General features: G+C 43.6%; 2 protein-coding genes across 6 annotated transcripts in view; one reads left to right on the top strand and one right to left on the bottom strand.

Annotated features, from left to right (window-relative positions):
- LOC130361880 (deoxyribodipyrimidine photo-lyase-like) overlaps nucleotides 1-22,035 on the bottom strand; it is a 53,518-nt gene extending 31,483 nt beyond the window's left edge. For 2 of the 5 annotated variants that reach the window (XM_056565505.1, XM_056565506.1), the window contains exons 1-2: nucleotides 1,800-1,967; nucleotides 1,550-1,638 (exon numbers count right to left, since the gene is read on the bottom strand). The gene's annotated coding sequence lies outside the window, so the exon portion shown is untranslated. Of the gene's footprint in view, nucleotides 1-1,549; nucleotides 1,639-1,799; nucleotides 1,968-22,015 lie in introns of those variants that run through there. The other 3 variants (XM_056565507.1, XM_056565508.1, XM_056565509.1) reach the window with 2 other exon arrangements.
- On the top strand, nucleotides 88-27,409 carry LOC130361879 (uncharacterized). Its single transcript, XM_056565504.1, has 5 exons — nucleotides 88-452; nucleotides 11,295-11,408; nucleotides 16,583-16,717; nucleotides 24,249-27,140; nucleotides 27,283-27,409. The coding sequence occupies exons 2-5, from the start codon at nucleotides 11,309-11,311 to the stop codon at nucleotides 27,327-27,329; spliced, it is 3,174 nt and encodes a 1,057-aa protein (XP_056421479.1). The 5' UTR covers nucleotides 88-452; nucleotides 11,295-11,308; the 3' UTR covers nucleotides 27,330-27,409.
- The last annotated feature ends 585 nt before the right edge of the window (nucleotides 27,410-27,994 follow it).

Below are 27,994 nucleotides of genomic sequence, written 5' to 3'. Positions count from 1 at the left end.
TGTTGCCATGACAACAGAGGCTACTGTCAGTCCTCCGGCAACCATCACTTTGCACAGCGCCGATCGATGACATTGGGAGCTCCCTCCCTCTGTTACCCTAATAGACGCTGCGGTCACATTGACCACAGCGTCTACAGGGTTAATTCAGGATCGGAGTGTAGGGTGGCCTCCTCCGATGGGGCCCCCCTCACCACCGATCGCTTCACTGTGTGAAGCGACGGAGGAGAGGAGGAAGGAGGAGACCCCGCCAGATCCCTACTATTGGTCCATCTGTACTGACGGACCAATAGCAGCGATCGCTGGCAGGGGACTGCTGCGATTGGTCCCTGGCCGGCTTCAGGGAGGCTTGGCTGTGCAGTACAACCGAGCTCAATAAACTGTCACAGCGCTTGGTGGCGCTGCGACAGTTTATCATCATCAGGTACATGCAGGAAGTCGCCGCTAATCATCAGGTACATGTACCCAAAGGAAGGGGTAAATGGGGAATAGCAAATACACCAGTTTCTTGTCTTTTTTTTTTGTCTCGAATAGGTCAACGCTAGATTAATATTGTTTCTTGTGCTTACAAAAAATAAAAATAAAAATAAATGTTAACTGTTCTTTATTTTTTTGGCTCCCCCTTTTTTTTTGGCTCAGGGAAAGATTAAAATCAGTGCAGAGGAAAAGTAAACCAGTTGCCCATAACAACCAATCAGCTTGCTTCTTTCATTTTTCAGAGGCAGTTTTTTTTCCTCAAGTACAAGTGATCTGATTTGGTTGCTATGGGGGGCGGGGACCTATAAACCCATGACGGGGCGCGGGGACCTATAAACCCATGACCGGGCGCGGGGACCTATAAACCCATGACGGGGCGCGGGGACCTATAAACCCATGACGGGGCGCGGGGACCTATAAACCCATGACGGGGCGCGGGGACCTATAAACCCATGACGGGGCGCGGGGACCTATAAACCCATGACGGGGCGCGGGGACCTATAAACCCATGACGGGGCGCGGGGACCTATAAACCCATGACGGGGCGCGGGGACCTATAAACCCATGACGGGGCGCGGGGACCTATAAACCCATGACGGGGCGCGGGGACCTATAAACCCATGACCGGGCGCGGGGACCTATAAACCCATGACCGGGCGCGGGGACCTATAAACCCATGACCGGGCGCGGGGACCTATAAACCCATGACCGGGCGCGGGGACCTATAAACCCATGACCGGGCGCGGGGACCTATAAACCCATGACCGGGCGCGGGGACCTATAAACCCATGACCGGGCGCGGGGACCTATAAACCCATGACGGGGCGCGGGGACCTATAAACCCATGACGGGGCGCGGGGACCTATAAACCCATGACCGGGCGCGGGGACCTATAAACCCATGACCGGGCGCGGGGACCTATAAACGGATGACCGTGCGCGGGGACCTATAAACGGATGACCGTGCGCGGGGACCTATAAACGCATGACCGGGCGCGGGGACCTATAAACGGATGAACAGGACAAGTCTACAAACAAGTAGTAAACTCCAGAACAAACAATGGCCTGGACCTTACCTTGTCTCCTAAATACAGTCCAGAGAGGTATGGATGAGCCAGAGTCACACCATTACATTGTTCCCATTCACTGACAAGAAGCAGAGATCCTGGAAATAGTAAAAACATTCAGTACACATATCTTTATTACATCAGAAGGATGGACATCATCTCACTAAACAATGATTAACTTTATACAGTATACAGAGGTCTGTGTCCACCTCCACAACATCCTCTCTCAGCCCTCCACCACCCGGAGGACGGACATTACCTCTATACCTGTGCACGCCCCGGCCTGAGTCCTCTCCACCGTCCCGGTCCTTACCGCCCAGCTCCTCTACCTTGTGTAACATTCACACACGCGCCACAACATTACATAACGAGACTGATAGAGGCCTTTCAGGATGACGTACTACGCTGCGTATTTCCTGAACGTTGTTGTGAGCTAACAGCGACACCTGCTGGAAAGTGAGAGAAGGGACGACAATACAGAATACGGATGGTGCAGGAAGTTTAGTACAGCATGAGGGATAAGGGCAAAGCAGCATCTGTTGCTAAGAATGTAAATGATTGAACAGTACAGTATACAGTGCATGCAAATCATAGGTATCCTTGTGCTGGGGTGTACAGTAACTAGAGGTACAGAGAGATTGTGCTCACAGCTAGCTCCCATACAGCCACTTGTACCTGTGACTGTGTCTATGGGGTGTCAATGGGTCACTGAGGGAGTTCCCTCACTCAGTTAACCCCTTAAGGACACAGCCCATTTTGGCCTTAAAGGGGTACACCCCTAGACATCTTATCCCCTATCCAAAGGATGGGGAATAAGATGTCTATTGCTGTGCAGCACCCGGCTTTTGTTTACAACACTGAGCGACATCACGGCCACGCCTCCTTGTGCCATCACACCACACCCCCTCAATGCAAGGTAGCTGTCACGCCACCTCCCATAGACTTGTATTTAGAGGGTTTGGTGTGACTCCACAACCCCCACCGCCCACACCCAGCATTGTAAACGAATACAGAATGCTGTCTAAGGAAGAGGCCGCCACGCCCCCTCCCATAGAATTGCAATAAGGGGGCCTGGCGTGGTATCCATAGGGGGCATGGCTGTGGCAGCGCCCAACATTGTAAATGAACGCCGGTTGCTGCACAGAGATCGCAAGGGTCCCAGCAGCAAGACCCCTGCGATCAAATATCTTATCCCCTATCCTTTGGATAGGGGATAAAATGTCCCTTTAAGGCCAAAATGGCTGTGTCTTTAAGGGGTTAAGAACACAGCTGCCTGCTCCAAGCGTTTGGAACAAAATGTTTTGAAAGCTGGGGCAGCGGAGTACCCCTGTAACCTGTTGGGGACAAAGGGCGTATAGGTACACCCTTGCTCCCTGGTACTTAACCTCTTAAGGACCAATGACGTCCTGGGACGTCATGGCACCCTGGGCCTTAAGGACCAATGACGTCCCACGACGTCATGGCGTTTTCCGGTCCCTGTCGCTCGCCGGGCAGAGATCGGAACTGGATGCCTGCTGAAATCCTTCAGCAGGCATCCAGGGCAAAAGCCGAGGGGGGCCATGTAGGCCCCCCATGTCGGCGATCGCCGCAAATCGCAAGGGAAATCGCCCTTGCGATCTGCGGCGATACCGGGCTGATCGGGTCTCTGGGACCCGACCGCCCGATAATTTTGCATGATCCCGGCTGTCACAGACCGCCAGGACCATGCTGGAGTATAGGAGCGAGGTGGCAAGCCTGCCACCTCCTCCGATCCCCTGCGATTCTTCGGTTAGTTAATCGACCAATCGCAGGGGGGCAGTTACTTCCTCCCGCCCTGCCCGGCCCCTGAAAGTCCGGAAAGGACGGGAGGAAGACCGGAGGACGTGGCGGGAGACGGGGGAGTGCTGGGGACCGGCCCCGGTACTTACCCCTTCCCTGAAGACCCGGATCCCTGCGATGAAGACGGCGGCGGCGACAGGTGAGTAGATCTTCAGCCGCGGTCGGGCCCTTTACAGCAATGCACGTCGCCGTAAAGCGACATGCATTGCTGTATTGGGACCCTGTATACTACAACTCCCAGCATGCCCAGGCAGCCCTTGGCGTCTGGGCATGCTGGGAGTTGTAGTTTTGCAACATCTGGAGGTCCCGAAAAAATCTTTTCAGGACACAAGGATGTCCCTGTTACCTCTCTGCGGCCCCACGTTACTTTAAAAAAACGCAGGGATGTCACTGACGTCCCGTGCGTGCGCCCATAGAAGAGCAGAGTGGAGTGGATCAGTGAGGAGGACGCACGCATGGTAAGTCCCCACTCACCAGCACGTCATCTTCAGTGTTCCGACCAAAGCTCCTCTCCGGTCCCGGGACCTATTGCTATGGCCCATAGGCCATAGTGGTGGTCGGAACACTGTACTGCTCCTAATGTGGGGGAACTGTACTGCACCTAATGTGGGGAACTGTACTGCACCTAATGTGGGGAACTATACTGCACCTAATGTGGGGAACTGTACGGCAACTAATGTGGGGGAACTATACTTCACCTAATGTGGGGGAAACTATACTGCACCTAATGTGGGGAACTATACTGCCAACCTAATGTGGGGGAACTGTACTGCACCTAATGTGGGGAACTATACTGCACCTAATGTGGGGAACTGTACTGCACCTAATGTGGGGAACTGTACTGCACCTATTGTGGGGGAACTATACTGCACCTAATGTGGGGGAACTATACTGCACGTAATGTGGGGAACTATTCTGCACCTAATGGGGGGGAACTATACTGTAGCTAATGGGGGGAGGAACTTTACTGCACCTAATGTGGGGGAACTATACTGCACCTAATGTGGGGGAACTATACTGAACCTAATGTGGGGAAATGTACTACACCTAATGTGGGGGAACTGTACTGCACCTAATGTGGGAGAACTGTACTACATCTAATGTGGGGGAACTGTACTGCACCCCTAATGTGGGGGAACTGTACTGCACACCTAATGTGGGGGAACTGTACTGCACACCTAATGTGCAGGGACTTATACTGCACCTAATGTGGGGAACTATACTGCACCTAATGTGGGGGAACTGTACTGCACCCCTAATGTGTGGGAACTGTACTGCACACCTAATGTGCAGGGACTTATACTGCACCTAATGTGGGGAACTATACTGCACCTAATGTGGGGGAACTGTACTGCACCCCTAATGTGTGGGAACTGTACTGCACCCCTAATGTGGGGAAACTGTACTGCACGCCTAATGTGAGGGAACTGTACTGTACCCCTAATGTGGGGGAACTGTACTGCACCCCTAATGTGGGGGAACTGTACTGCACACCTAATGTGCGGGTACTTATACTGCACCTAATGTGGGGAACTATAAGGCACCTAATGTGGGGGAACTACAACCTAATGCGGGGACTATACTGCCAACCAAATGTGGGGGGGAACTATACTGCCCCTAATGTGGGGGAACTATACTGCACCTAATGTGGGGGAACTGTCGGGGGGGGGGGGACATCATAATGAAGTGCTCTGTCTTCCAGGCAGCCTTAATCTGGCCCTGGCAAAACTACAACTCCCATAATGCCTGAGGCTTTCCTGACATGATGAGAGTTGTAGCTTTGCAATAGCTGGAGAGCCACTTGAACCAAGGTGATCGGTGGAGGTCCCAGCAGTCGGACTCCCACAAATAAAAATTGGCAGGTGCAGTAGGTCAACATTTTTCCTTTTTTCAATCTGGTACTGGGTTCGAGTTAGTTTTAGGGGTCAATTTGAGTCTTAATTTAGAAGTCAGTCTCCTACATTACATTTAGAGCTTACTTATCCTCATTGAGATTAAGCCTCCTGATGATCCGTGAGTGAGAACGGTGAAACACGTCAAGACAAGTTTACAGGGGCAATTTACATTGATTTATGTCCCCTGAACACAAAACATCATATATCTTTTTTGACAGACACAACTAGTGGAAAGGATTTAGGGACAAGGGCACCCTTAGGTTGGGACCATTTGTCTATTTGATTATTGTGGCAAAGAACCAAACTGGGAGGCTGAAAGTGTGATAAAATGGGGCATTCCAGTGCATCTAGAAAGAGCAAAAAATATATCTTCATGACATGTGAGTCTCTCTATTTCAATTTACACTTACCGATGCCATGTTCCTATAGCCAGTCGACTAGGATTGCATATTTATGCCAATGCTAGAGCTATATTTGGATTAAAGGGGTACTCTGGTGGAAAAACAAATGTTTTCTAATCAACTGGTGCCAGAAAGTTAAACATATTTGTAAATTACTTCTATTTAAAAATCTTAACCCTTCCAGTACTTATCAGCTGCTGTGAAGTTGTAAAGTTCTTTTCAGTCTGACCACAGTGCTCTCTGCTGCCTCCTCTGTCCGTGTCAGGAACTATAGAAGCAAATGCCCATAGAAAACCTCTCCTGCTCTGGACAGTTCCTGACATGGACAGAGGTGTCAGCAGAGAGCACTGTGGTCAGACTGAAAAGAACTTCACAACTTCCTCTGTAGTAATCAGCAGCTGATAAGTACTGGAAGTAATAGAAGTAATTTACAAATCTGTTTAAAGGGGTTCTCACTGCCCTGCCTTCCGGAGCTCCGCTCGCAGCGTCCAGAAGTTTATTACTCCGAACGCTGTGTGTGAGCTTCCGTGTTTGAGGCCACCCCCTCGTGACGTCACGCCCACCCCCCTCAACGAAAGTCTATGGGAAGGGGGCGTGACAGCTGTCGAACACGGAAGCCCGCACACAGCATTCGGAGTAATAAACTTCCAGACGCTGCAAGCGGAGCTCCGGAATGCAGAACCCCTTCAACTTTCTGGCACCAGTTGATTTAACCCCTTAAGGACTCAGGGGTTTTCCGTTTTTGCACTTTCTTTTTTTCCTCCTTACCTTTTAAAAATCATAACCCTTTCAATTTTCCACCTAAAAATCCATATTATGGCTTATTTTTTGCGTCACCAATTCTACTTTGCAGTGACATTAGTCATTTTACCCAAAAATGCACGGCGAAACGGAAAAAAAATCATTGTGCGACAAAATCGAAGAAAAAATGCCATTTTGTAACTTTTGGGGGCTTCCGTTTCTACGCAGTGCATATTTCGGTAAAAATTACACCTTATCATTATTCTGTAGGTCCATATGGTTAAAATGATACCCTACTTATATAGGTTGGATTATGTCGCACTTCTGGAAAAAATCATAACTACATGCAGGAAAATGTATACGTTTAAAAATGTCATCTTCTGACCCCTATAACTTTTTTATTTTTCCACATACAGGGCGGTATGAGGACTCATTTTTTGCGTCGTAATCTGAAGTTTTTATCGGTATGATTTTTGTTTTGATCGGACTTTTTGATCACTTTTTATTCATTTTTTAATGGTATAAAAAGTGACCAAAAATGCTCTTTTTTGACTTTGTAATTTTTTTGCGCGTACGCCATTGACCGTACGGTTTAATTAATGATATATTTTTATAGTTCGGACATTTACGCATGCGGTGATACCACATATGTTTATTTTTATTTTTTTTTACACCGTTTTATTTTTTTTATGGAAAAAGGGGGGTGATTCAAACTTTTATTAGGGAAGGGGTTAAATGACCTTTATTAACACTTTTTTTTTACATTTTTTTTACGGTGTTATAGGTCCCATAGGGACCTATAACACTGCACACACTGATCTTTTACACAGGTCACAGGCGTGTATTAACACGCCTGTGATCAGTGTTATCGGCGCTTGACTGCTCCTGCCTGGATCTCAGGCACGGAGCAGTCATTCGCCGATCGGACACCGAGAAGGCAGGTAAGGGCCCTCCCGGTGTCCTGCCAGCTGTTCGGGACGCCGCGATTTCACTGCGGCGGTCCCGAACAGCCCGACTGAGCAGCCGGGTCACTTTCACTTTCGCTTTAGAAGCGGCGGTCAGCTTTGACCGCCGCTTCTAAAGGGTTAATACCGCACATCGCCGCGATCGGCGATGTGTGGTATTAGCCGCGGGTCCCGGTCGTTGATGAGCGCCGGGACCGACGCAGGATGTAAATATACGTCCTGCGTCGTTAAGGGGTTAAAAAAAAATTTCCATTGGAGTTTCCACCCCGTTAGGGGAACCAGGGATATAAAAACATAGCTAATTTCTTTCAAAAACAGGTCCACATCTGCCTCATGTTGTGTGTGGTATTACAACTTGACTCCATTCACTTCAATGGAAGCTGCAGAAAAAAGCTCTATTTTTCTATTCCTGGATAACCCCTTTAAAAGATTATTAAAAGTAATGTTTTATTCAGTATTGTTTTCAGTGATAGTAAAAGTAGCTATGAGTAACTATAGACACACAACAAGAAGACATTTTAATGAAGACATAGGAAGATTAGAATTTTTTTTTTTATTATTATATGATATCAATAGATGCAAAGTTGTATATAGCTTTGAATAAAGTGGTAAAGTCCAAATTCTATAGACTACTGACTGATTTAGTTGTATCCGCAATCCTTGCAATAATAAAGTTTCGGTCACTCAGGACCTTCATCAGATCCAGATTTCTGCTGAGAAACGGTATCTGCGTCTGGCAGCCATGCTATGTGTGGTGGGTCTGCGACCTACGGTCGCTCGTGACTATAGGATGCAGACCCGCCACATGTAGCATGGCTGCCGGATGCAGATATACCTTACCGTTTCTCCACAGCAATCCAGATCTGATGAAAGTCCTGAGTGACGGAAATGTTATTATTGCAAGGATTGCGGATAAATAAAATCACATTATTTGCCCACAACGAGTGACAAGTTTTTCTTAAATCTGAGGCCAGCTTTACTGTAATGGTTGCCTCAGAAATGCAAGATGGACACAGATTAATGTGGATGATGAAGGGAGAGAGCGGTCATATGTGCAAATACAAGGGACAGAATGGCAGCTATAATAATTATAAGTGTATAACCTTTATTTTATTTACCTGATAATAATCATGACACAGCATAATAATAAGCGTTGCTTTGGGGCCCCATGGTGAATTGTTATGTCTCTGGCTGAAATGTTTCTTTAGGTAACACAAAGGTCACTTTCACACCATGTAAATGGCCATACAGGATACAAAACATTTCTAAATATCTTGCTGGGCTAGAATAACATATTCTAGATACCATCTGATAAAGCCAGAAGATGGTATGTGTAGTTTACATAATAGACAAACTACTTTCCCTTTAGACCTGAAATCTTCTTTGAAAAGTGTTTTTCTTTGTGCTCTTTTCTTCATAGCTCTTTATTAAAAATCTTGTTTACCGTATATACTCGAGTATAAGCCGACCCGAGTATAAGCCGAGGCCCCTAATTTCAACCCAAAATCCCAGGAAAAGTTATTGACTCGAGTATAAGCCTAGGATGGGAAATACATCATCCCCCCCTGTCATCATCCAGACCCCCGTCATTAACATCCTCATCATCATCACCGCCTGTCATCATCCAGACCATCATCATCATCACCTGTCATCATCCCCTTGTCATCATCCCACACCCCCCTCTTCATCATCCCCTTGTCATCATCCCCACCCCCCTTCATCATCCCACACCCCCACTTCATCATCCTCTTGTCAGCATCCCACACCCCCCTCTTCATCATCCCCTTGTCATCATCCCACACCCCCCTCTTCATCATCCCCTTGTCATCATCCCCACCCCCCTTCATCATCCCACACCCCCACTTCATCATCCTCTTGTCAGCATCCGCCCTCAGTGGTCTTCAACCTGCGGACCTCCAGAGGTTTCAAAACTACAACTCCCAGCAAGCCCGGTCAGCCATCGGCTGTCCGGGCTTGCTGGGAGTTGTAGTTTTGAAAGGTCCGCAGGGAGTTGTAGTTTTGAAAGGTCCGCAGGTTGAAGACCACTGCGGCCTTCGACATCATCCAGCCCCCTCTCACCCCCTTTAGTTCTGTACAGTACTCGCCTCCGCTCGGCGCTGGTCCGGTGCTGCAGGACTGTCCGGTGCTGCAGGACTGTCCGGTGGGGAGGTCGTCCGGTGGGATAGTGGTTCCGGGCTGCTATCTTCACTGGGGGCGCCTCTTCTCCGCGCTTCGGGCCCAGAATAGAGGCGTTGCCTTGACGATGACGCAGAAGTACGTTGGTAATGAACGTACCTCTGCGTTGTCGTCAAGGCAAAGTGACTATTCTGGGGCCGGGCCCAAAGCGCTTAGAAGAGGCCTCCCCGGTGAAGATAGCAGCCCGGAACCCCTATCCCACCGGACGACCTCCTCACTGGACAGTCCTGCAACACCGGACCAGCACCGAGCGGAGGTGAGTACTGTACAGAACTAAAGGGGGTGAGAGGGGGCTGGATGATGTCGAAGGCCGCAGTGGTTTTCAACCTGCGGACCTCCGGAGGTTTCAAAACTACAACTTCCAGCAAGCCCGGACAGCCGATGGCTGCCCGGGCTTGCTGGGAGTTGTAGTTTTGAAACCTCTGGAGGTCCGCAGGTTGAAGACCACTGCGGGTGGAGAGTTCACTCGAGTATAAGCCGAGGGGGGTGTTTTCAGCACGAAAAATCGTGCTGAAAAACTCGGCTTATACTCGAGTATATACGGTAATTTTAACTGTACAGCCTACATTTTGCTGTATGAGCTCTATGTATTCTCTTCAGGTGAATCTCGAAAAATTTGAATATCATGCAAAAGTTCATTGTATTTTATTAATGCAACTTAAAAGGAAAGGAAGCATGAAGTGCTCCAAAATCTCCTGATAGATAAATGTGTTGACCCTGGACTTAATGAAGCACAGTGGACCAACACCAGCAGATGACATGGCTCCCCAAATCATATAATATATTGGGGATTTGGGGTTTTCATGAGCTGTAAGCCATAATCATTACAATTATGACAAATCACAGCTTTAACTATCTTGCTTTGCATGTAATGAGTCTCTCTTATATATTAGTTTCAGCTTTTAAGTTGCATTACTGAAATAAATGAACTAATAATAATACTAATATTCTAATTTTTCAAGATTCACAGCCAATAGGATTCTATCTGCAGACTGCTGTGTATCTGCGCTCCTCTCTTTCTCCAGCCTGAGTGGGCTGTCCTCGGTAGTGTTGAGCGGCATAGGCCATATTCGAATTCGCGAATATTCGCGAATATATGGACGAATATTCGTCATATATTCGCGAATATTCGCATATTCGTTATATTCTCGTTTTATTTTCGCATATGCGAAAATACGCGTATGCGAAAATTAACATGTGAAAATTTGCATATACAAAATTAGCATTCGCGAATTTTCGCACGTCAGCCTCACACAGTAGTGTTACAGCCTTCTTTACACCACACAACCTGGAAGCAGAGAAGGGTGATCACTGTGATGTGTACTGTGAAAAAAAAAAAAAAAAAAAATAACGAATATTCGTAATTACGAATATATAGCGCTATATTCGCGAAATTCGCGAATTCGCGAATATGCGATATTCGCAAATAATATTCGAATTGCGAATATTCGCGAGCAACACTAGTCCTCGGAGGTTAATCTCTATCATGTCCACAAGAAACTCTGACAGCCTCATCTGATCTTCAGTGTTGTATCTGAAGTTCTGTGTACCTCAGGGTCAATTTAGGTCTCTGTTAGCCCCCCCCCCCCCCCACACACCTTAATAGCTAAGAAAAAACATTTTGCAAATGCTGCCACACCATGACCACATAAAATAATACCGCTACTGGACGGAGTTCTCCTCCTCAGCCGAATTCCGTTCTCTCTATTCAACATCTTAACTCCTGTCTGCCCCGCAGATCCTGCACAAGTCATGCAGTCTGGTGACCCTCATACATTTCAACCCACCTACCCTGTCCTCACGTATACCTGCTCTGGTCGCGTTGGACTAGTGGCCAGAAGGGTTTCGTCAGGTGAGTGGCTCTGTCTAAGTCTCCTCCCGCTCTCTCTTCTGAGGTTCTTCTGCTCTTTCCCACCCCCTCCCCAGTCTTCCTTTCTTTCCCCTTCTTTTCCAAGCTCCCTACTTTCTCCCCCCTCCCATTGGAGAGGCTCCCCCATTAGCCTATATCACTCTCACTGGTTCTTGATTATTACCTATTCATTCTATCATCCCGGGATTCCGCGTAGGAACTAGTGGGAGGTAGAGACTTGGCTTTGTTGTTTTGTCATTATGGGTGGCCCTCCGGTTCTGGTTCTACTGCTGAGTATATTATCTATGTTATGCCCGACTACGCTTACACTGTTGTAATACTTCGGTGTTACTGTGAGAAACTTAATAAAACTTATACTTTAAAAAAATAATAATAATACCGCTACACTATTAGCATTCCAAATACATTCTGACCGACTAATTCCACCATACTGTTACTAAAGAGAAATCTACTATACTAAGAATCATATTTCCCCATACAGTTATCATATTGTTGCAGATACCAGCTCTACACAGGATTTGTATAGGATACTGTATAAGTAATTACAGTGCAGTTACATCCAGTGACTCATCCATGATAACTTCTCTGTTTAGAGTTGTTCACTTTTTCTATCTTCTCCATCTGACCTAGACCATTATGAAGACTTCTCCAGCCACAACTTGTGTCAACAGAATCGGACAAACAAACATTTTAGGCTCCTTGCTCCAGCACCATCCTTACCTCTATACAATCTTCCCATCTGTATTTCCCTGCACAGGGATTGTGCCCACTTTGTGCCGCCATATATTTAAGTCCCCCTTGTCCCCCCCCCCCCCACATAGTAGTTAGTCCCCAACACTGTGCCCCTCCGCTATGAGCACATAGAAGTAGTAGGGCCCTTTTGTGCTCCCATGCAGATGTTCGGCGCCCTGTGTGCCCACATATGGTTGTTAAGTCTCTCTATTTTATCGCCATTGTACCTTTAGTTTGTACTATTTAGAAAGTTGCTTCATTTTGGATTCAGGCAGGAAACCGAAGGGGATTGCCAGTATAGTCTCCTATCCATTTGATAGGGTGTATAAGTGTCTGGTGGGGGTCTGACTGCTGGAATCCCACAGATCAAGAGAATGAAAGTCCTGTATCCATTTGACTTGAGTTGAGCCACACAAAGCTGAACGCCTTTCAAAGGCAAACCCCTTTAATTTCCAGAATTAAAGGGGTTATCCAGGAAAAAACTTTTTTTATATATCAACTGGCTCTAGAAAGTTAAACAGATTTGTAAATTACTTCTATTAAAAACCTTAATCCTTTCAGTACTTATGAACTTCTGAAGTTAAGGTTGTTCTTTTCTGTCTAAATCCTCTCTGATGACACCTGTCTCGGGAAACGCCCAGTTTAGAAGCAAATCCCCATAGCAAACCTCTTCTAAACTGGGCGTTTCCCGAGACAGGTGTCATCAGAGAGGATTTAGACAGAAAAGAACAACCTTAACTTCAGAAGCTCATAAGTACTGAAAGGATTAAGATTTTTTAATAGAAGTAATTTACAAATCTGTTTAACTTTCTGGAACCAGTCGATATATATAAAAAAGTTTTTTCTTGAAATTCCCCTTTAATATTGCATTACTTGAAGGGGTTTTCCAGAAATGCCCATTGCCATATGCCTAACAGAGGTTTACGTCATTGGCTGAAGGTGGTAGCATTTATTTAAAGGTCTATATAAGATCTTTTTGAATGAATTGTGAAGAACAGCATCAATAGATGAGGGCTTGTGTATCATAGATATATCTCTATAGCCTTTCAAAATAGCAGACTTAACATGATTCTGTAAGGAAGCAGACTGTAAAGCGTACTACAAAAGTTTTACGCTTCAAACTGAACTCTTTTTATCCTCCTGTCACCTGAGCCTCAATTTAGGACAAAGAGCACATGTCATTCATCTGTGTTTTCACTGGTAAACAAAGATTATGTTACTCTGAAGCATTTATGCTTCAGTGTTGTTTTGTAATTTATCCGATGCTTCCACCTTTATTGTGGCTGGTGATAGTCTTGATATCTGTTTAACTTTGGGTCTTTGTGAATGAACACAGCCAGAAAGACTACTTTAGATACATAGAAGACTTGTTTTTTTTATTACAATCTAAGGCATCTGGCATGGGGATATCTCATGAGAGACAAAATCAAACGTGTTTGATCCTTTTTTAACCCCTTAAGGACTCAGACAATTAAATTTTTACGTTTTCATTTTTTCCTCCTCGCCTTCTAAAAATCATAACTCTTTTATATTTTCATCCACAGACTAGTATGAGGGCTTGTTTTTTGCGCGACCAGTTGTCCTTTGTAATGACATAACTCATTATATCATAAAATGTATGGCGCAACCAAAAAACACTGTTTTTGTGGGGAAATTAAAAAGAAAAACGCAATTTTGCTAATTGTTGAAGGTTTCGTTTTCACGCCGTACAATTTATGGTAAAAATGACATGTGTTCTTTATTCTGAGGGTCAATACGATTAAAATGATACCCATTATTACATACTTTTCTATTATTGTTGTGCTTAAAAAAAATCACAAACTTTTTAACCAAATTAGTACGTTTATAATCCCTTTATTTTGATGACCTCTAACTTTTTTATTTTTCTGTATAAGCGGCGGTATGGGGGCTCATATTTTGCGCCATGATCTTTACTTTTTTTTTGATACCACATTTGCTTATAAAAAAACTTTTAATACATTTTTTATAAATTTTCTTTTATAAAATGTATTAAAAAAAGTAGCAATTTTGGACTTTTTTTTTCGTTCACGCCGTTCACCGTACGGGATCATTAACATTTTATTTTAATAGTTCGGACATTTACGCACGCTGCGATACCAAATATGTCTAAAAAATTTATTTTTTACGCTTTTTGGGGGTAAAATAGGAAAAAAATGACGTTTAACTTTTTTATTGGGGGAGGGGATTTTTCACTTTTTTTTTACTTTGACTTTTACATTTTTTTACATTTTTTTTTACACTTGAATAGTCCCCATAGGGGACTATTCATAGCAATACCATGATTGCTAATACTGATCTGTTCTATGTATAGGACATAGAACAGATCAGTGTTATCGGCTATCTTCTGCTCTGGTCTGCTCGATCTCAGACCAGAGCAGGAGACGCCGGGAGCCGGAAGGAGGAAGGTGAGGGGACCTCCGTGCGGCATTCTGAATGATCGGATCCCCGCAGCAGCGCTGCGGGCGATACGATCATTCATTCAAATCACGCACTGCCGCAGATGCCGGGATCTGTATTGATCCCGACACCTGAGGGGTTAATGGCGGACGCCCGCGAGATCGCGGGCGTCGGCCATTGCTGGCGGGTCCCTGGCTGCGATCAGCAGCCGGGATCAGCCGTGCATGACATGGGCATCGCTCCGATGCCCGCGGTTATGCACAGGACATAAATGTACGTCCTGGTGCGTTAAGTACCACCGCACCAGGACGTACATTTACGTCCTGCGTCCTTAAGGGGTTAACCAGGCTGGTCCCACCAAAGTTGTTGGTTTCAGCCAACAGTTGTCTAATGTGTATGACAGCCCTTAGAAGATGAGTCAGGATCTTGGACTGCATTGTGAGTTGTTATATGTGTTAAAAAATAAAACATTTAATTTTACAACTCAGGACACTCATTAGTTTTGTGCTGTTGGGCACAGGGATCTTTTATGAGTTGTACATAGGAACCACATAGTATATAATGGAGGGTGAGGCTTAGGCAATTGTTATTATTTGAGAAAGCTTTTATCTCAATGTTTTAACCCCTGAACAATAGGGTTGTTAGATGATACTACTTGCTTTTCTACACTATGATGTGTTATATTTCCAGGAAGCCCTGAATTAAGCTTCAATACTTATTCTTAGAAGGAATCTCCATCACTCATTCAGTTGACTTCCTTCGATCATGAAGCTATCACTTATATTACTCTTTGTCTTTATCTGTACCGTGAAGAGTCAATTCACCGGTAAGAAGGGAATGATGGGGATTTTTAAATTATGGGGTCTGGAATAGGTGTAGCTGGGAAACGACACATCAGTGGAATAACTATGACATTGACAAGACAGATGTATGTATGCTCATATATTAGTCAGGGATTTTCTCTATATTATATTGGAAGGTATATGTTGGTCATAAGCTTCCTGTTTTCTGTAGTCACATATGGAGGTTTATTTATGAGCGTGAAAAAAACAATGCAATGCTTCTGCTGTAATATCACATAGATTGATGTCAATATGATTTATATTCATAGAGACAAGTGCAAGAACTTGCCAGCAGCTCTATGAGTTATCATTTCGTGATATTATATTCGCTTAACCAATGAGGCTGGGTTCAGACAGGTTTTTAGTTCGTATTTTTATCAGTATGTTGGTCAGTAGAACTGGCACAGAGAAAAACTATAGCAGAAAAAAAAATCATTTTTTTTCTAGGTTATAAACTCATTCCTGGTTTTGCAAAAAAATGCTGATAAATATACTGTGTTTGAACCCAGCTTGGGCCTGTTAAGAACAGATTGCAATCTAGTATTGCATACTAAACTGTCTATATATTGCCTATCCCAACCCGAGCGAAAGGTACGCACCCAAGTACTCCACACCATATGAAATTTATGCATTGCTTTCCGTTTTTCATATAGACCCCTATCAAAGGGAACTTTAAGAGAAATCCTAAGTCAGATTGTCCATAGTAGGAGGATTAGCCCTTATCCAGTATTGAGGAATAAGCTTCATGGCATGATCTAAGCCACGGAGGATATCTATTTTCCCCCCAGAGTGCCACTAATGGCAATACAAACTCATAGACGTTACAATTCAGTAAATATACTTGCTAACACATTTGACCTTATGGGCTGTTTAAATCATGATTTTTTTTTTATCTGTCAAGTGTATACATTTGCATGCCTGAAAAATGTATTGAAATGTATTGCTTGATGTAACCATAGACTTTAATTGGTAACAGATAGTGTAAAAGTGCACATTGTTGACTATATTTTGACTTGTTTATATCTGTATATATTTTTTTTGTAGGATACAATAATGCAGGGTATATACTAAATATATAAAGAACCTTTAAAACATAACTTTTAATGTGCTCAAATTTTTTTTTTTATAAAACAGTAATATCAAACATTTGTGTATTCGGTATAGGACGCTGCACTGCAAACCCTGTAGTATGCTGCAAAGGAGTCAACAGCGCCTGTAGGAGAGGAGACTGCTACTGCGATGAATACTGTACTGCAAACAAGGACTGCTGTCCGGATTTTCTTATCGCTTGTAATGGAGGTAACAAAACGCTCACATTTCACAGTCTATAATATACAGTATATTGATCAGCGTTACCAATGTTTAACCCCTTAAGGACCAGGACCATTTTGGCCTTAAGGACCAGACCAATTTTATTTTTCATTTTCGTTTTTTCGTCCTCGCCTTCTAAAAATCATAACTCTTTTAAATTTCCATCCACAGACCCATATGAGGGCTTGTTTTTGCGTCACCAATTGAACTTTGTAATTACATCACTTATTATACCATAAAATGTACGGTGCAAAAAAAAACAAATATTATTTATGTGGGAAAATTGAAAAGAAAACCAATTTAGCAAATTTTGGAAGGTTTTGTTTTCACGCTGTACACCTTCCAGTAAAAATGACATGTGTTCTTTATTCTGTGGGTCAATACGATTAAAATGATACCCATGTTATATGCTTTTCTATAATTGTACCGCTTAAAAAAAATCTCAAACCATTTTAACAAAATTAGTATGTTTGAAATTGCCCTAATTTGACCACCTATAACTTTCTAATTTTTCCGTATATGAGGGCTCATTTTTTGTGCCATGATCTGTAGTTTTTATCAGTACCACTTTTGCTTAGGTTTTACTTTTTATAAATTTTTTATGGAAAAAATGTGACATAATTGCAGTAATTTTGGATTTTTTTACGTTTACGCCATTCACTCTACAGGATAACTAACAATATATTTAAATAGTTCAGACTTTTACGCATGCGGTGATACCAAATATGTGTATTACTTTCTTTTTTACGCTTTTTTGGGGGTAAAATGGGAAAAACGGACGTTTTACTTTTTTGGGGGAGGGGATTTTTCACATTTTTTTCCTTTTTTTTTTTTTTTTTTTACACTTTAATAGTCCCCATAGAGGACTATTCATAGCAATCATTTGATTACTTATACTGTTCAGTGCTATGTATAGGACATAGCACTGATCAGTATTATCGGTGATCTTCTGCTCTGGTCTGCTCGATCTCAGACCAGAGCAGAAGACACCGGGAGACAGCCGGAGCCAAGTGAGGGGACCTCCGGCTGCCATGCTGGATGATCGGATCCTGCGGCAGCGCTGTGGGTGATCCGATCATCCATTCAAAGTACTGCACTTCCGCAGATGCCGTGATCTGTACTGATCACGGCATCTGAGGGGTTAATGGCGGACATCCGCGCGATTGCGGATGTCCGCCATTACCGGTGGGTCCCTGGCTGCTAATAGTATGCGGGACCTGCCGCGCATGACGCGTAAATGTAAGTCATGGTACCACGTCACCATGACGTACATTTATGTCCATTGTCGTTAAGGGGTTAAGGGGTACTCCGGTGGAAAACAATTTTTTTTTAAATCAACTGGTGCCAAAACTTTAAACAGATTTGTAAATTACTTCTATTTAAAAATCTTTATCCTTCCAGTACTTATCAGCTGCAGTATGCTACAGAGGAGATTCTTTTCTTTTTAAATTTATTTTCTGTCTGACCACAGTGCTCTCTGCTGACACCTCTGTCTGTATCAGGAACTGTAGGTTTGCTATGGGGATTTGCTCCTGCTCTTGACAGTTCCTGAGACAGACAGAGGTGTCAGCAGAGAGCACTGTGGTCATACAGAAAGGACATTAAAAAAGAAAAGAACTGTGGAGCTTACAGCAGCTGATGAGTACTGGAAGGATATTGTTTTTTAATAGAAGGAATTTACAAATTTGTTTAACGTTTTGGCACAAGTTGATTAAAAAAAAAATGTTTTTCACCGGAGAACCCCTTTAATATGTTCCTGCAAGTAATACACATTTTTATTTAATTTGCAAACAAAATTAGGTGGTTCTGAGGGACTTTACACCTTTCCAGTCAACATTTGTTTTAAGTTTCTGTTTTTTTATTCCTGGCCTTGAAGCCTATGATAACTGCCTTTCTTTTTCAGTACAAGTACTTTTCTATGGCACCCTTCATTTCATTGTATAATGTATTGCAAAACAAGGGTAACTTCACTATAATAGAAGAGTGATAGCATTTAGGGGAATGCAGTAGGTTAGTACTTCAGTGGCTGCTTAGTAATGACTTATTCAGCTTAATGTGTACAATACTACCACTATAAGACCACTAGATGTCATAGTAGGCTAGAGAAGAAAGGTTTACCTCAGTGTTAGCCATCTCTACTAATATGACCTGTTATTCTGCATTACAGTAGTATACATGAGAATTGGAGACATCAGCTAGTTTGTCCATGACATATACATCCATCATAAGAACATTGGGGGGAATTTATCATTGGATTTACCCTGGTTTTGTGGTGTACATTTGTCTCACAGTTTGTCTCAGATGCTGTTTTGAGACTTCTCATTGCAACTTTTGCTTTAGAAGGTTTTTCTAAAGGAACATACCAAGTCATGATTTCAGTTGAAATCATGCAGTCGTCAGGAATTCATGAAATGCAACTTTTCAGTTTGCCGCATCTTTTGTCGCAACTGCACTCAGTTAGGTGCAAATCTACACCAGCTCTGACTTGGCTTACAAAACTGACTGTTGACAGCATTATTAAAAAGTCAGCACAGGAATCACCATATAAAGTAAGAAATGTGATCAGCACCGGATTTATCACAAGCCCTGCCCCATGTAATAAACACATGAATTAATGGGGTAAAAAGACATTCACCTACACCACTCTTGATGAATAACCCCCATTAACCATTTGCCACCCAATGAGGTTTATTTACCTCATTGGGCTGGTAAGGATGTATGGAGTGGGATCCCGAGTCCATCTCGCTCTATATCCAGCATCCCCCGACTGATTCTAGTAGCCAGGGGCAGCTGCTAATAGCGGACATGCAGTGATTGCTGCTGGCTACTAATCCTTTAGGATATATGTCCTGCATTGATCTGTATCAGGCATCTAATGATAGCTCAAGAATCAGCCACCATGCAGCCCATATATGGAAAAATAAAGAATCTTTAGTGGTCAGAATGAACATTTTCTGTGTCATTAAGGGTTTTAAAGGGAAACTGACAGCAGCAGCACCAGGAGATTGTGATTTTATAGCAGGTGCACCGTTCTTCCTGCTCACACCTATATTCAGCATGTCGGGTTTACATGCTGTGACCTACAGGTCCTGTTGCAAGCAGCGCGCTTACGCCGCATTGCCTCTACACTCGAAAGCTGGTGGTGAAGACAGGAAGATTAGTATTTTTAAGGGGGGCTGTATCACATGGCCCATGCCGGTGTGAGGTGCAGAACTGCTCTCCGTGCATTTTTACATCGGCTCCTCCCCTCAGCTGTTCGAATATACAGCGAAGGGAGAGGGAAGGCAGAGATGGGCAGGATGCAGTTCTGCACCTCGCTCGCCCCGTACACAGCTCCCTCCTCGCAAGAGGAGGACGTAGATTTTCACAGCCCCGCTCCTAGACGGAGATATTGACAGCTATGAAAATCTACGTCCAGGAGCAGGGCTGTAAAAATTTCCAGTTGTGGATGTGGGACTGAGCCATTGTTCAAATCTACATCTAGGGGGCTGTGCACCTTCCTCGGCAGGAGAGGGAATCTCACAGCCCCACTCCTGGACGTAAATTTTCATGCACCCCCCTCAAGAGAAGAGTGATTCTCACAGCCCCGCTCTCACAGCCCCCTGGATGTAGATTTTCACAGCTGTCAAAATGTCAGTTCAGGAGCAAAGCTGTGAGAATCTACGTCCTCCTCCTGAGGGAGGGTAGAAGAAGGAGCTGTGTACGGGGCAAGGGAGGTGCAGAATTGCGTCCTGCCCATCTCCGCCTTCCCCCTCCCCTCGCTGTATGTTTGGAAATCTCTGGACATCTGAGGGGCCGACGTAAAAATGCATGGTGCGCAGTTCTGCACCTCACACCGGCAAGCAGAATGGTGCACCAAGGGGTTAAGGAATGCCCCCAGTACATCAAGAAGATCATTTACATATTAGGATTTTTTTCTATATATCTCGGGAATAGAACAGCACAAAACAACATAAACTGTAATCTGCAGTAAAATCAGCATCACCTGCACTATTACCCTGTATTATCACATTAGTCCAGGTGATGCTGTGGTAGCCTGGTGGGGGTGTAGGGCAGTTGTGGTGTTGCTGTAGTATATGAGGGGTTAATTTAACCCTTGTCACTCATGACACCGAAACTCTGTAGTGATGCTGGGCCTATCGCCACCCTTCCCAAGGGCGATAGGTGAGTGTAAAAAAAAATGGATTGTCCACAGCAGTGCTGAACTTAAAACTTGCAGGAACTTTACTGAAGATTTTCTGTACATGCAGTACCGGTAAGAGTCCAGATAACAGAGTCTATATAGACAGCACAGCAGTGACTGACAGTTGTTTAGGACCGGAAAGTTCTCTTAAGATTAGGAGGATTGTATTTGCATAAATCCGCTGGATTTAGGGGTTGGATTAGGTCCAGAGATCTTGCGCAGATAGCGGGGAATTGTAAGAACTATCCGTCTCTAGCGCAGGCCTAGGCCGCAAGTCTTTGGCCTAGTAATTGTCTTGAAAGCTGCGGAGGTCCTACCTCGTCCAGAGTCCGCAACCCAAGAGAGTGACAAAATGGCGCAGCTCCCTTATATGGGCAGGGGCTGGCCGTTTTAGATTGGTCCATATCAGCTGTCACTCACCGTTACAATGGATTGTGGGTGATCACCTGACTAGAACCACCAAAGGTCCTTTAGCAAACCATAGAGTTCTGTGAACCGGGTCACATGACCCGCAGGTCCTGCGACGCAAAAACAAGTGAGTAACACCATATACATATATTTATATAGATAATATTTATAAATATCAAGTTACTAAGGGGTGACTAGGGGATAATTAGGGAAGCGAACCCCGACAGTCCTAGGGACTCTAACTTTGGGGACTAATAACTAAGGCACAGTATGAAATACGGTGCCGGGACACCACAATGCTAATGTCAGTTTCCCTTGCTTTATATTGCTTACATGCATGAGCGTTGCCAGCACAACTAGGCTTTTCCCTAAGCTATGGATCAGACTCAATAACCACTAATGAAACTGACAGCCATACAACATGCTTCCAGCTCTTACTCAGACTGCAGTGAGAGGGAAAAGGGCATGCGGCTGTGAGGTTTATTTCATTGAGTAAATGTGATTCACGCTTGTACCGCCCTTACTTCCTGCATTCTGTCCTCTCTAGAGGTTGCTAGAGACAGAATGCAAGAGACAACAGGGTAGTGCAAAGAATTTTTACCAGAATTGTTAAAAGTATACACGTATGCAAGTTTTCAGGAATAAATAAACTACTTTTTTTATTTTAAATTGCAAATATACATAGAATCACCTACCCTGTTGAAAAATGAAAAGTTCCTCCAAATGACAATAAACACGCACCCCTTGTGAAGTATGTCGCTGAATCTGTACAATGTAAAGCAAGAAATCACTCACCTAGTAGTTTTGCGCTAAGAGCACAACGTCTCTTTGCACATGAGAAAATGATCTTGTGCAGCGCTGGTCTTGGCAGTAAGATTGAGGTAGTACCCCCTTAATGTTCAACAACAACAACAACAAAAAACACCTTTCTTTATTGCACATATTGACACTTTTTTGGCCTAGAACAGGCCCTTCCTCAAAAAAAAGCATATCCATATATGCACTTTTCATGAGGAAAAGATATCCAGATATGCACTTTTCTTGATGAAGGGCCTGTTCCAGGCCAGAAATGTGTCGATATGTGCAATAAATAAAGTGTTTTTTGTTGTTGAATATTACAGGGATATTACCTCAATCTTACTGCCGAGACCAGCGCTGCACAAGATCAATTTTTTTCTATTGTGTTTGTCATTTTCCAAATGACAATGAACATTTAAGGATGAGTGGGAGCTTAGATCTCTCTATACCTAGGGAGGCTGACTACTTTCAGCACCTGACAGCCAGGATCAGTGACTGGCATTGGAGCTAGCTCTGATGCGTGTCATGTAACCACTGTAACATTGCTGGATATGGATCCTCCAACCTGTGTGGCAGATGATACAGGCTGTATCGGGGAGCAGAGTCTAAGGTGCCACTGGTCTTCACCAGAGCCCGCCGCCAGACAGGATGGGCTTGCTGCGGCATGCGACACCAAGGTCGCTACCCCCGATACGACTCGACCACACAGGTAGCTGGGCAAGACGAGGTACAGATGGATGAGGCAGAGGCATAGTTGGACTTAGCGGAAGGTCAAGGCAGGCGGCAGTGGTGCGTAGTCAAATAACGTAGCAGAAGGGTCAAATATACAGGTAAGGCAAACAGACAATAGGGAACGCATAATCTCAGACTAGGGGCACTGAAGATCTGGCAGGGAAGAGGGGCAGGAGCTGGCTTAAATAACATATGGGAAGGACAGGCACCAATTAGTGGTGCGCTGGCCCTTTAAATCTGGAGAAGCCGGCACACGCGCACCCTAGGAGGTATATGTCTGTAAAATAGTAATAAAATACATCTGGATTTTTAGTCTAATATTGTACATAATAATTAGGATATTAGAATTATGGAAGCTTTTTTAAACAGTGTGTGCACTAACAGACACTTTTCTATAGACTTTTATTGTGCACATTATTAGATAAAAAATATGCACCCTTTTTATTACTATTTTACAGATGTATTCTGCTATTAATTTTACTCTGTGTGAACATAGCTTAAGTAGTAAAACATAACAAAAGCTATAAAGTATGTTTTGCTGTAATTGTAGTGGCCTACAGAATAAACTCAACATGACAGTTTTACGGTACAGGGATCGGTTAAACAGAAATTTTATTTATTTATAATTATATTTACCCCACAACATTGCTTTTGTGCACAATAGGGAAAATTTATTCTGGTTCAAATTGCACCAAAACACCAGCTTACACAAGATGCAACATATTATGTGTTTTAGACACTCTTCTCATCTCCCATGGCAATTTTAAAGAGAGTCAAGATAAGAGGCGGGGCTAAAATGTGTCAGATTTAATAATGACACATTATAATTTTCCTATATGCTAGTAAATAAGCCTATGTACCAATAGTATGCAGGCAGTTCTTAAGGCATAACTAAGTGTACAATAACAACAATTTGGCTAGACAGCCCTGGGGTCCTTCAATTAAAATAACATATTAAAATGGGTATTCCGGCTTTATACATCTTATCCCCTATCCCCAGCGGCGGGACCCCCGCGATCTTGGTGCAGCCCCCAGCATTCTGTGCCAGGCTTCCTCCGAGACGGGAACGTGACATCACAGCCACGCCCCTAGTGATGTCACGCCATGCCTCCTCCATTCATGTCTATGGGAGGGGGTGTGACGGCCGTCACGCCCCCTCCCATAGACATGAATGGAGGGGGCGAGGCCTTGACACCACTAGGGGGCGTGGCATTGACGTCACGTCCCCTTCTCGAAAGCAGCGTCTGGCACAGAATGCCGGGGGCTGCACCGAGATCGCGGGAGTCCCCAATGGCGGGACCCCTGAGATCATACATCTTGGGATAAGATGTATAAAGCTGGAATACCCCTTTAATTCAAAATATCCAAAGTTTAATTACCTTAATTTTACTTTTGCAGGAGTTTCTTCATCAGCTACAACGGGAACAACTCCCAGGACAACCATAGCATCCAATGCTATAAGTGCCATTTCTATGCTAGGTAGCATTCTGTTGCCAAATACAACAACTGGAAAGCCGAATGTATCAACACCACCTCTGTCATCATCAGTGCCCTTTAACTTAACCCAAAATGCCAGCACATCAAGTGTATTATTTACAGCCCAAAGTACAACCCCTACAACATCTCGTTTACCATCTACAATCAGCAGCCTGACATCGCCTGTGATCCTCAAAACCTCTAGTGGCAGTAATACTGGTTTGCTAACATCAGCTATTAGTTTATTAGCTTCCAATGTAGCTCCTAATAACACTAACAATCTTTTATTGAACATCAATCCATCCACCACCTTGAGAACAAGTGTAATGCCAACAGCAGCAAGTGCACAGACATCTAATATCATCAATGGTACAACAACCAACACAGTTGCCACAATGCAACTACTTAAGGTGACATCATCTGGTATTATTACTAATAATGGTAGTAACCTTCCTACATCTGTTTACCCTACAGTAACAACTCAAATGCCTCAGTTGAGCAGCATTACCTCAACACTGGGCATAGCGTTAAATTCTACCACCTCCACCACCATCAGATTATCAACCAACATTACAACATCTGGAGTGCTTTCTAATGCAACTAACAATATCCCGTCAGTGAATAATACCAACAGCACAATGTCTTCCATAATGACAACCCCTTCTATTGGTGCTGTAACCAATTTGTCGACCACAAAGCAAGAATTTAGCTCAACAAACCTACCAGACAGCATTTCATCATCTAGTTTACTCTCCAATGTATCTGGTAATGTTCCATTAGTAAATAATGCTTCCAGCACTTTAAAGACAACTTCAGCTCCAACAATGTCTTCCATAATGATAACCCCTTCTACTGGTGCCATAACCAATTTGTCTATCACAATCCAGATGTTTAGCACAGCAACCGTACCCACCACCATATCAACTACTACTGGCACTAACAGTGGTGGTACCCTTACAACAGCTTTTACAGCCACCAGAGCAAATGGACTTTCAGTATCTACAAATGGCATAGTCTCAAGCTTTGTAAGTAGTTTTGCAACATCTTCTAGCAATGACATAACTTCCAGCAGATTTAATAATGTTTCAACTTCAGTGTTATTATCTAGTATGAGTAGCAATGTCCCATCTGCTATTTCTACCACCACTACATTAAGAACAGCTATACAGACTTCAGCTAGTGCAGCATCAACTTCCAATGTCTCCAGTGTTTCCACATCCTCTGCAGCTATCACATTAACATTATCAAATGGGACAGGAATGTCTGGTAATGTGTCCTCATCTAATTTTGGGTATAATATAAGTAACTTTGTAACATCTTTTAATTCAGCTAGAACAACTGAACTGCCAATAGTAAGCAACAACATATCAACCCTTGGTATGACATCAAATATTGTACGAACTGCAGGTGTGAATATCACTGCTTCTGGTATGTTTTCTAGCCCCACTAACAATTTCCTATCAACAATTAATACAACCACTGCACCAATAGTCTCATATATGACAGCTGTCGCTTCCTCTAGTATTGGTGGGTTAAAAACAAATGCAACCAGTCCAACTACTACAATGCCAACAAGTGCAACATCAAATCAATTTACTGCTAAATCAAGTTCTGATACCAGTGCTATCCTTACAACTACTGGTATAAGTGTAACTTCATCCAATAAAACAATTGGATCGCTAACAGCGACTGTCGGATCAACCTCTAGCCTTGGGTCTAATGGCAGCAGTTTTACGAGATCTGATTCTAATTCAAAACCACCCTTAGGAATAACTGAAATGAGTACTGGTAAAACAACGACTGGAAACACATCAAACACACTCATTCCAAATGTAACTAAAAGCAATGCAACCGCTTTTACAACACTTTCTATCCCTGCCCTTATACTTGGTTTACTGTCTAATGCCACAAGTGATGTTATGACCCCTTTTGTAGCTCTCAGACCTACTGGAGTGTCAGCATTACCGAGCACTTCATATGAAAATAACACAGCCAGTTCTATGCAAATTATTGTCAGCACAATATCAGCATCTGGGAAAACACCTGACACCTATAGTAATCCAGTAACAAAATCTTTAAATGCAACTTCAAGCATAAGAGTAACTGGCCCACCGTCAGCAGATGGAGTGTCTAATGAAAACAGCCTCCAGACAACACTAGCAGTTATTGGAACTAATGCCAGTGGTGTATCTGGATCACCAATAGCAGACTCAAAGACATCACTCAGCCCTATTGTATCTTCCAGTGTGCTTGTCTTTAATGCAACAATGTCTCTTAGGCCAAGTGGAGGAGTACCAATTGACATTACAACAAGAGCTGTGACAGCACCTAATACTATTACCAGTACTAAAATAAATGAGACAATACAAACAACTAGAGCCTCTGCTTCCAATGGCAGTCTGTCAACATCAAGAATGCCAAATAATTTTGCACAAAGCCTGCCAGCATCATCTATGGAAGCAACCAGTCCAGCAACTGTAATACCAACACAATCCATCATCTCAACTGGCATTGTCTCTAATACTTTACATTCTATAATGAAAATAAGTGCATTTACTGGGCTAACAGATGTGGCAGCTGTCACCATCAAAACCAGCACAATTGCAACACAATCCAATATAAGCAATCTTCTCACAACATTAGCAGGTAGAGTTTTAAATTCAGCAAGTCTCACCAACCAAACAGGAGTGACAGTATCCGGCGCTGCCAATTCTACAGCTGAACCGACATTGAGCACACTAAATAGAGTGCAATTTTACGCTAATTCAAGTACAAACTATTTGTTGTCCCAAGGTGTATCATCTTCTACATCAGGTAAGTAGCACATATAAGTCTAAAAAAACTAATTAAGTATGACTGTAATGGACTGTTTTTATTATTTCATTTAGTACCAACTGTGCAAAGAGTTGCAGCTGACCCACTGATGCCACAGAATAAGTCAGCTGATCTTTTACAGATGACATATGCAACTCCAACTGGATTGTCAACAGTGAACACAAGTAGACCTGTCAACATGCCCTTGACACCTATATATAACAGCACACAGACTTTAAATCTCCCTCCACTATCCCAGAGCAATCAAGGTATGTGACTAATATGTTAATAACGTGGCGTAGTAGGTAGGGTACTTGGATGAAAAATAAGAAAGTGAAGGAAGGGAGCTGTACGTAGGGTATAGCACAGCTCCAAGGTGTTATCGGTAAGTGGTGAGATGTTTCAGCTTGCTGCTCAGTGCCCCCTTGTCCGTTGCCCCAAATAGAATAGACAATATTGTAGAGGGAGTGCAGAAAATGCGGGGGTTCTAGCCTCTGAGCGCTACTGTGATGGTAAAATTAAGCGAAGATGCCAATGGTACACAGGAACTTTTTTAATTATGAATAAAACTAACAACTGGACAACACATTTTGGCATGCACTTACACCTTCCTCAGGTCCACAAAGATAACTGTAAAAATGTACATATGTATACATATTTAAAATTGAAAGAAACAAACAAAAATAAAAATAAAATATACATAAATTTCAAAGATATGGAAATCAAGTTGATAGAGATAAAAATCAAAAATACATGGAAATCAAGCTAATGGAAAAATTAGTGCAACATGCCCTATGGAAAGCACAACAGCCATAAAATCAAGTGGGAAAGATGTATACATCAGCAGGCATAGA

Source organism: Hyla sarda, chromosome 3 (genome assembly GCF_029499605.1).
Source record: "Hyla sarda isolate aHylSar1 chromosome 3, aHylSar1.hap1, whole genome shotgun sequence".
In the NCBI taxonomy this organism is placed as follows: Eukaryota; Metazoa; Chordata; class Amphibia; order Anura; family Hylidae; genus Hyla; species Hyla sarda.
This window is presented reverse-complemented; position numbering and strand designations above follow the sequence as displayed.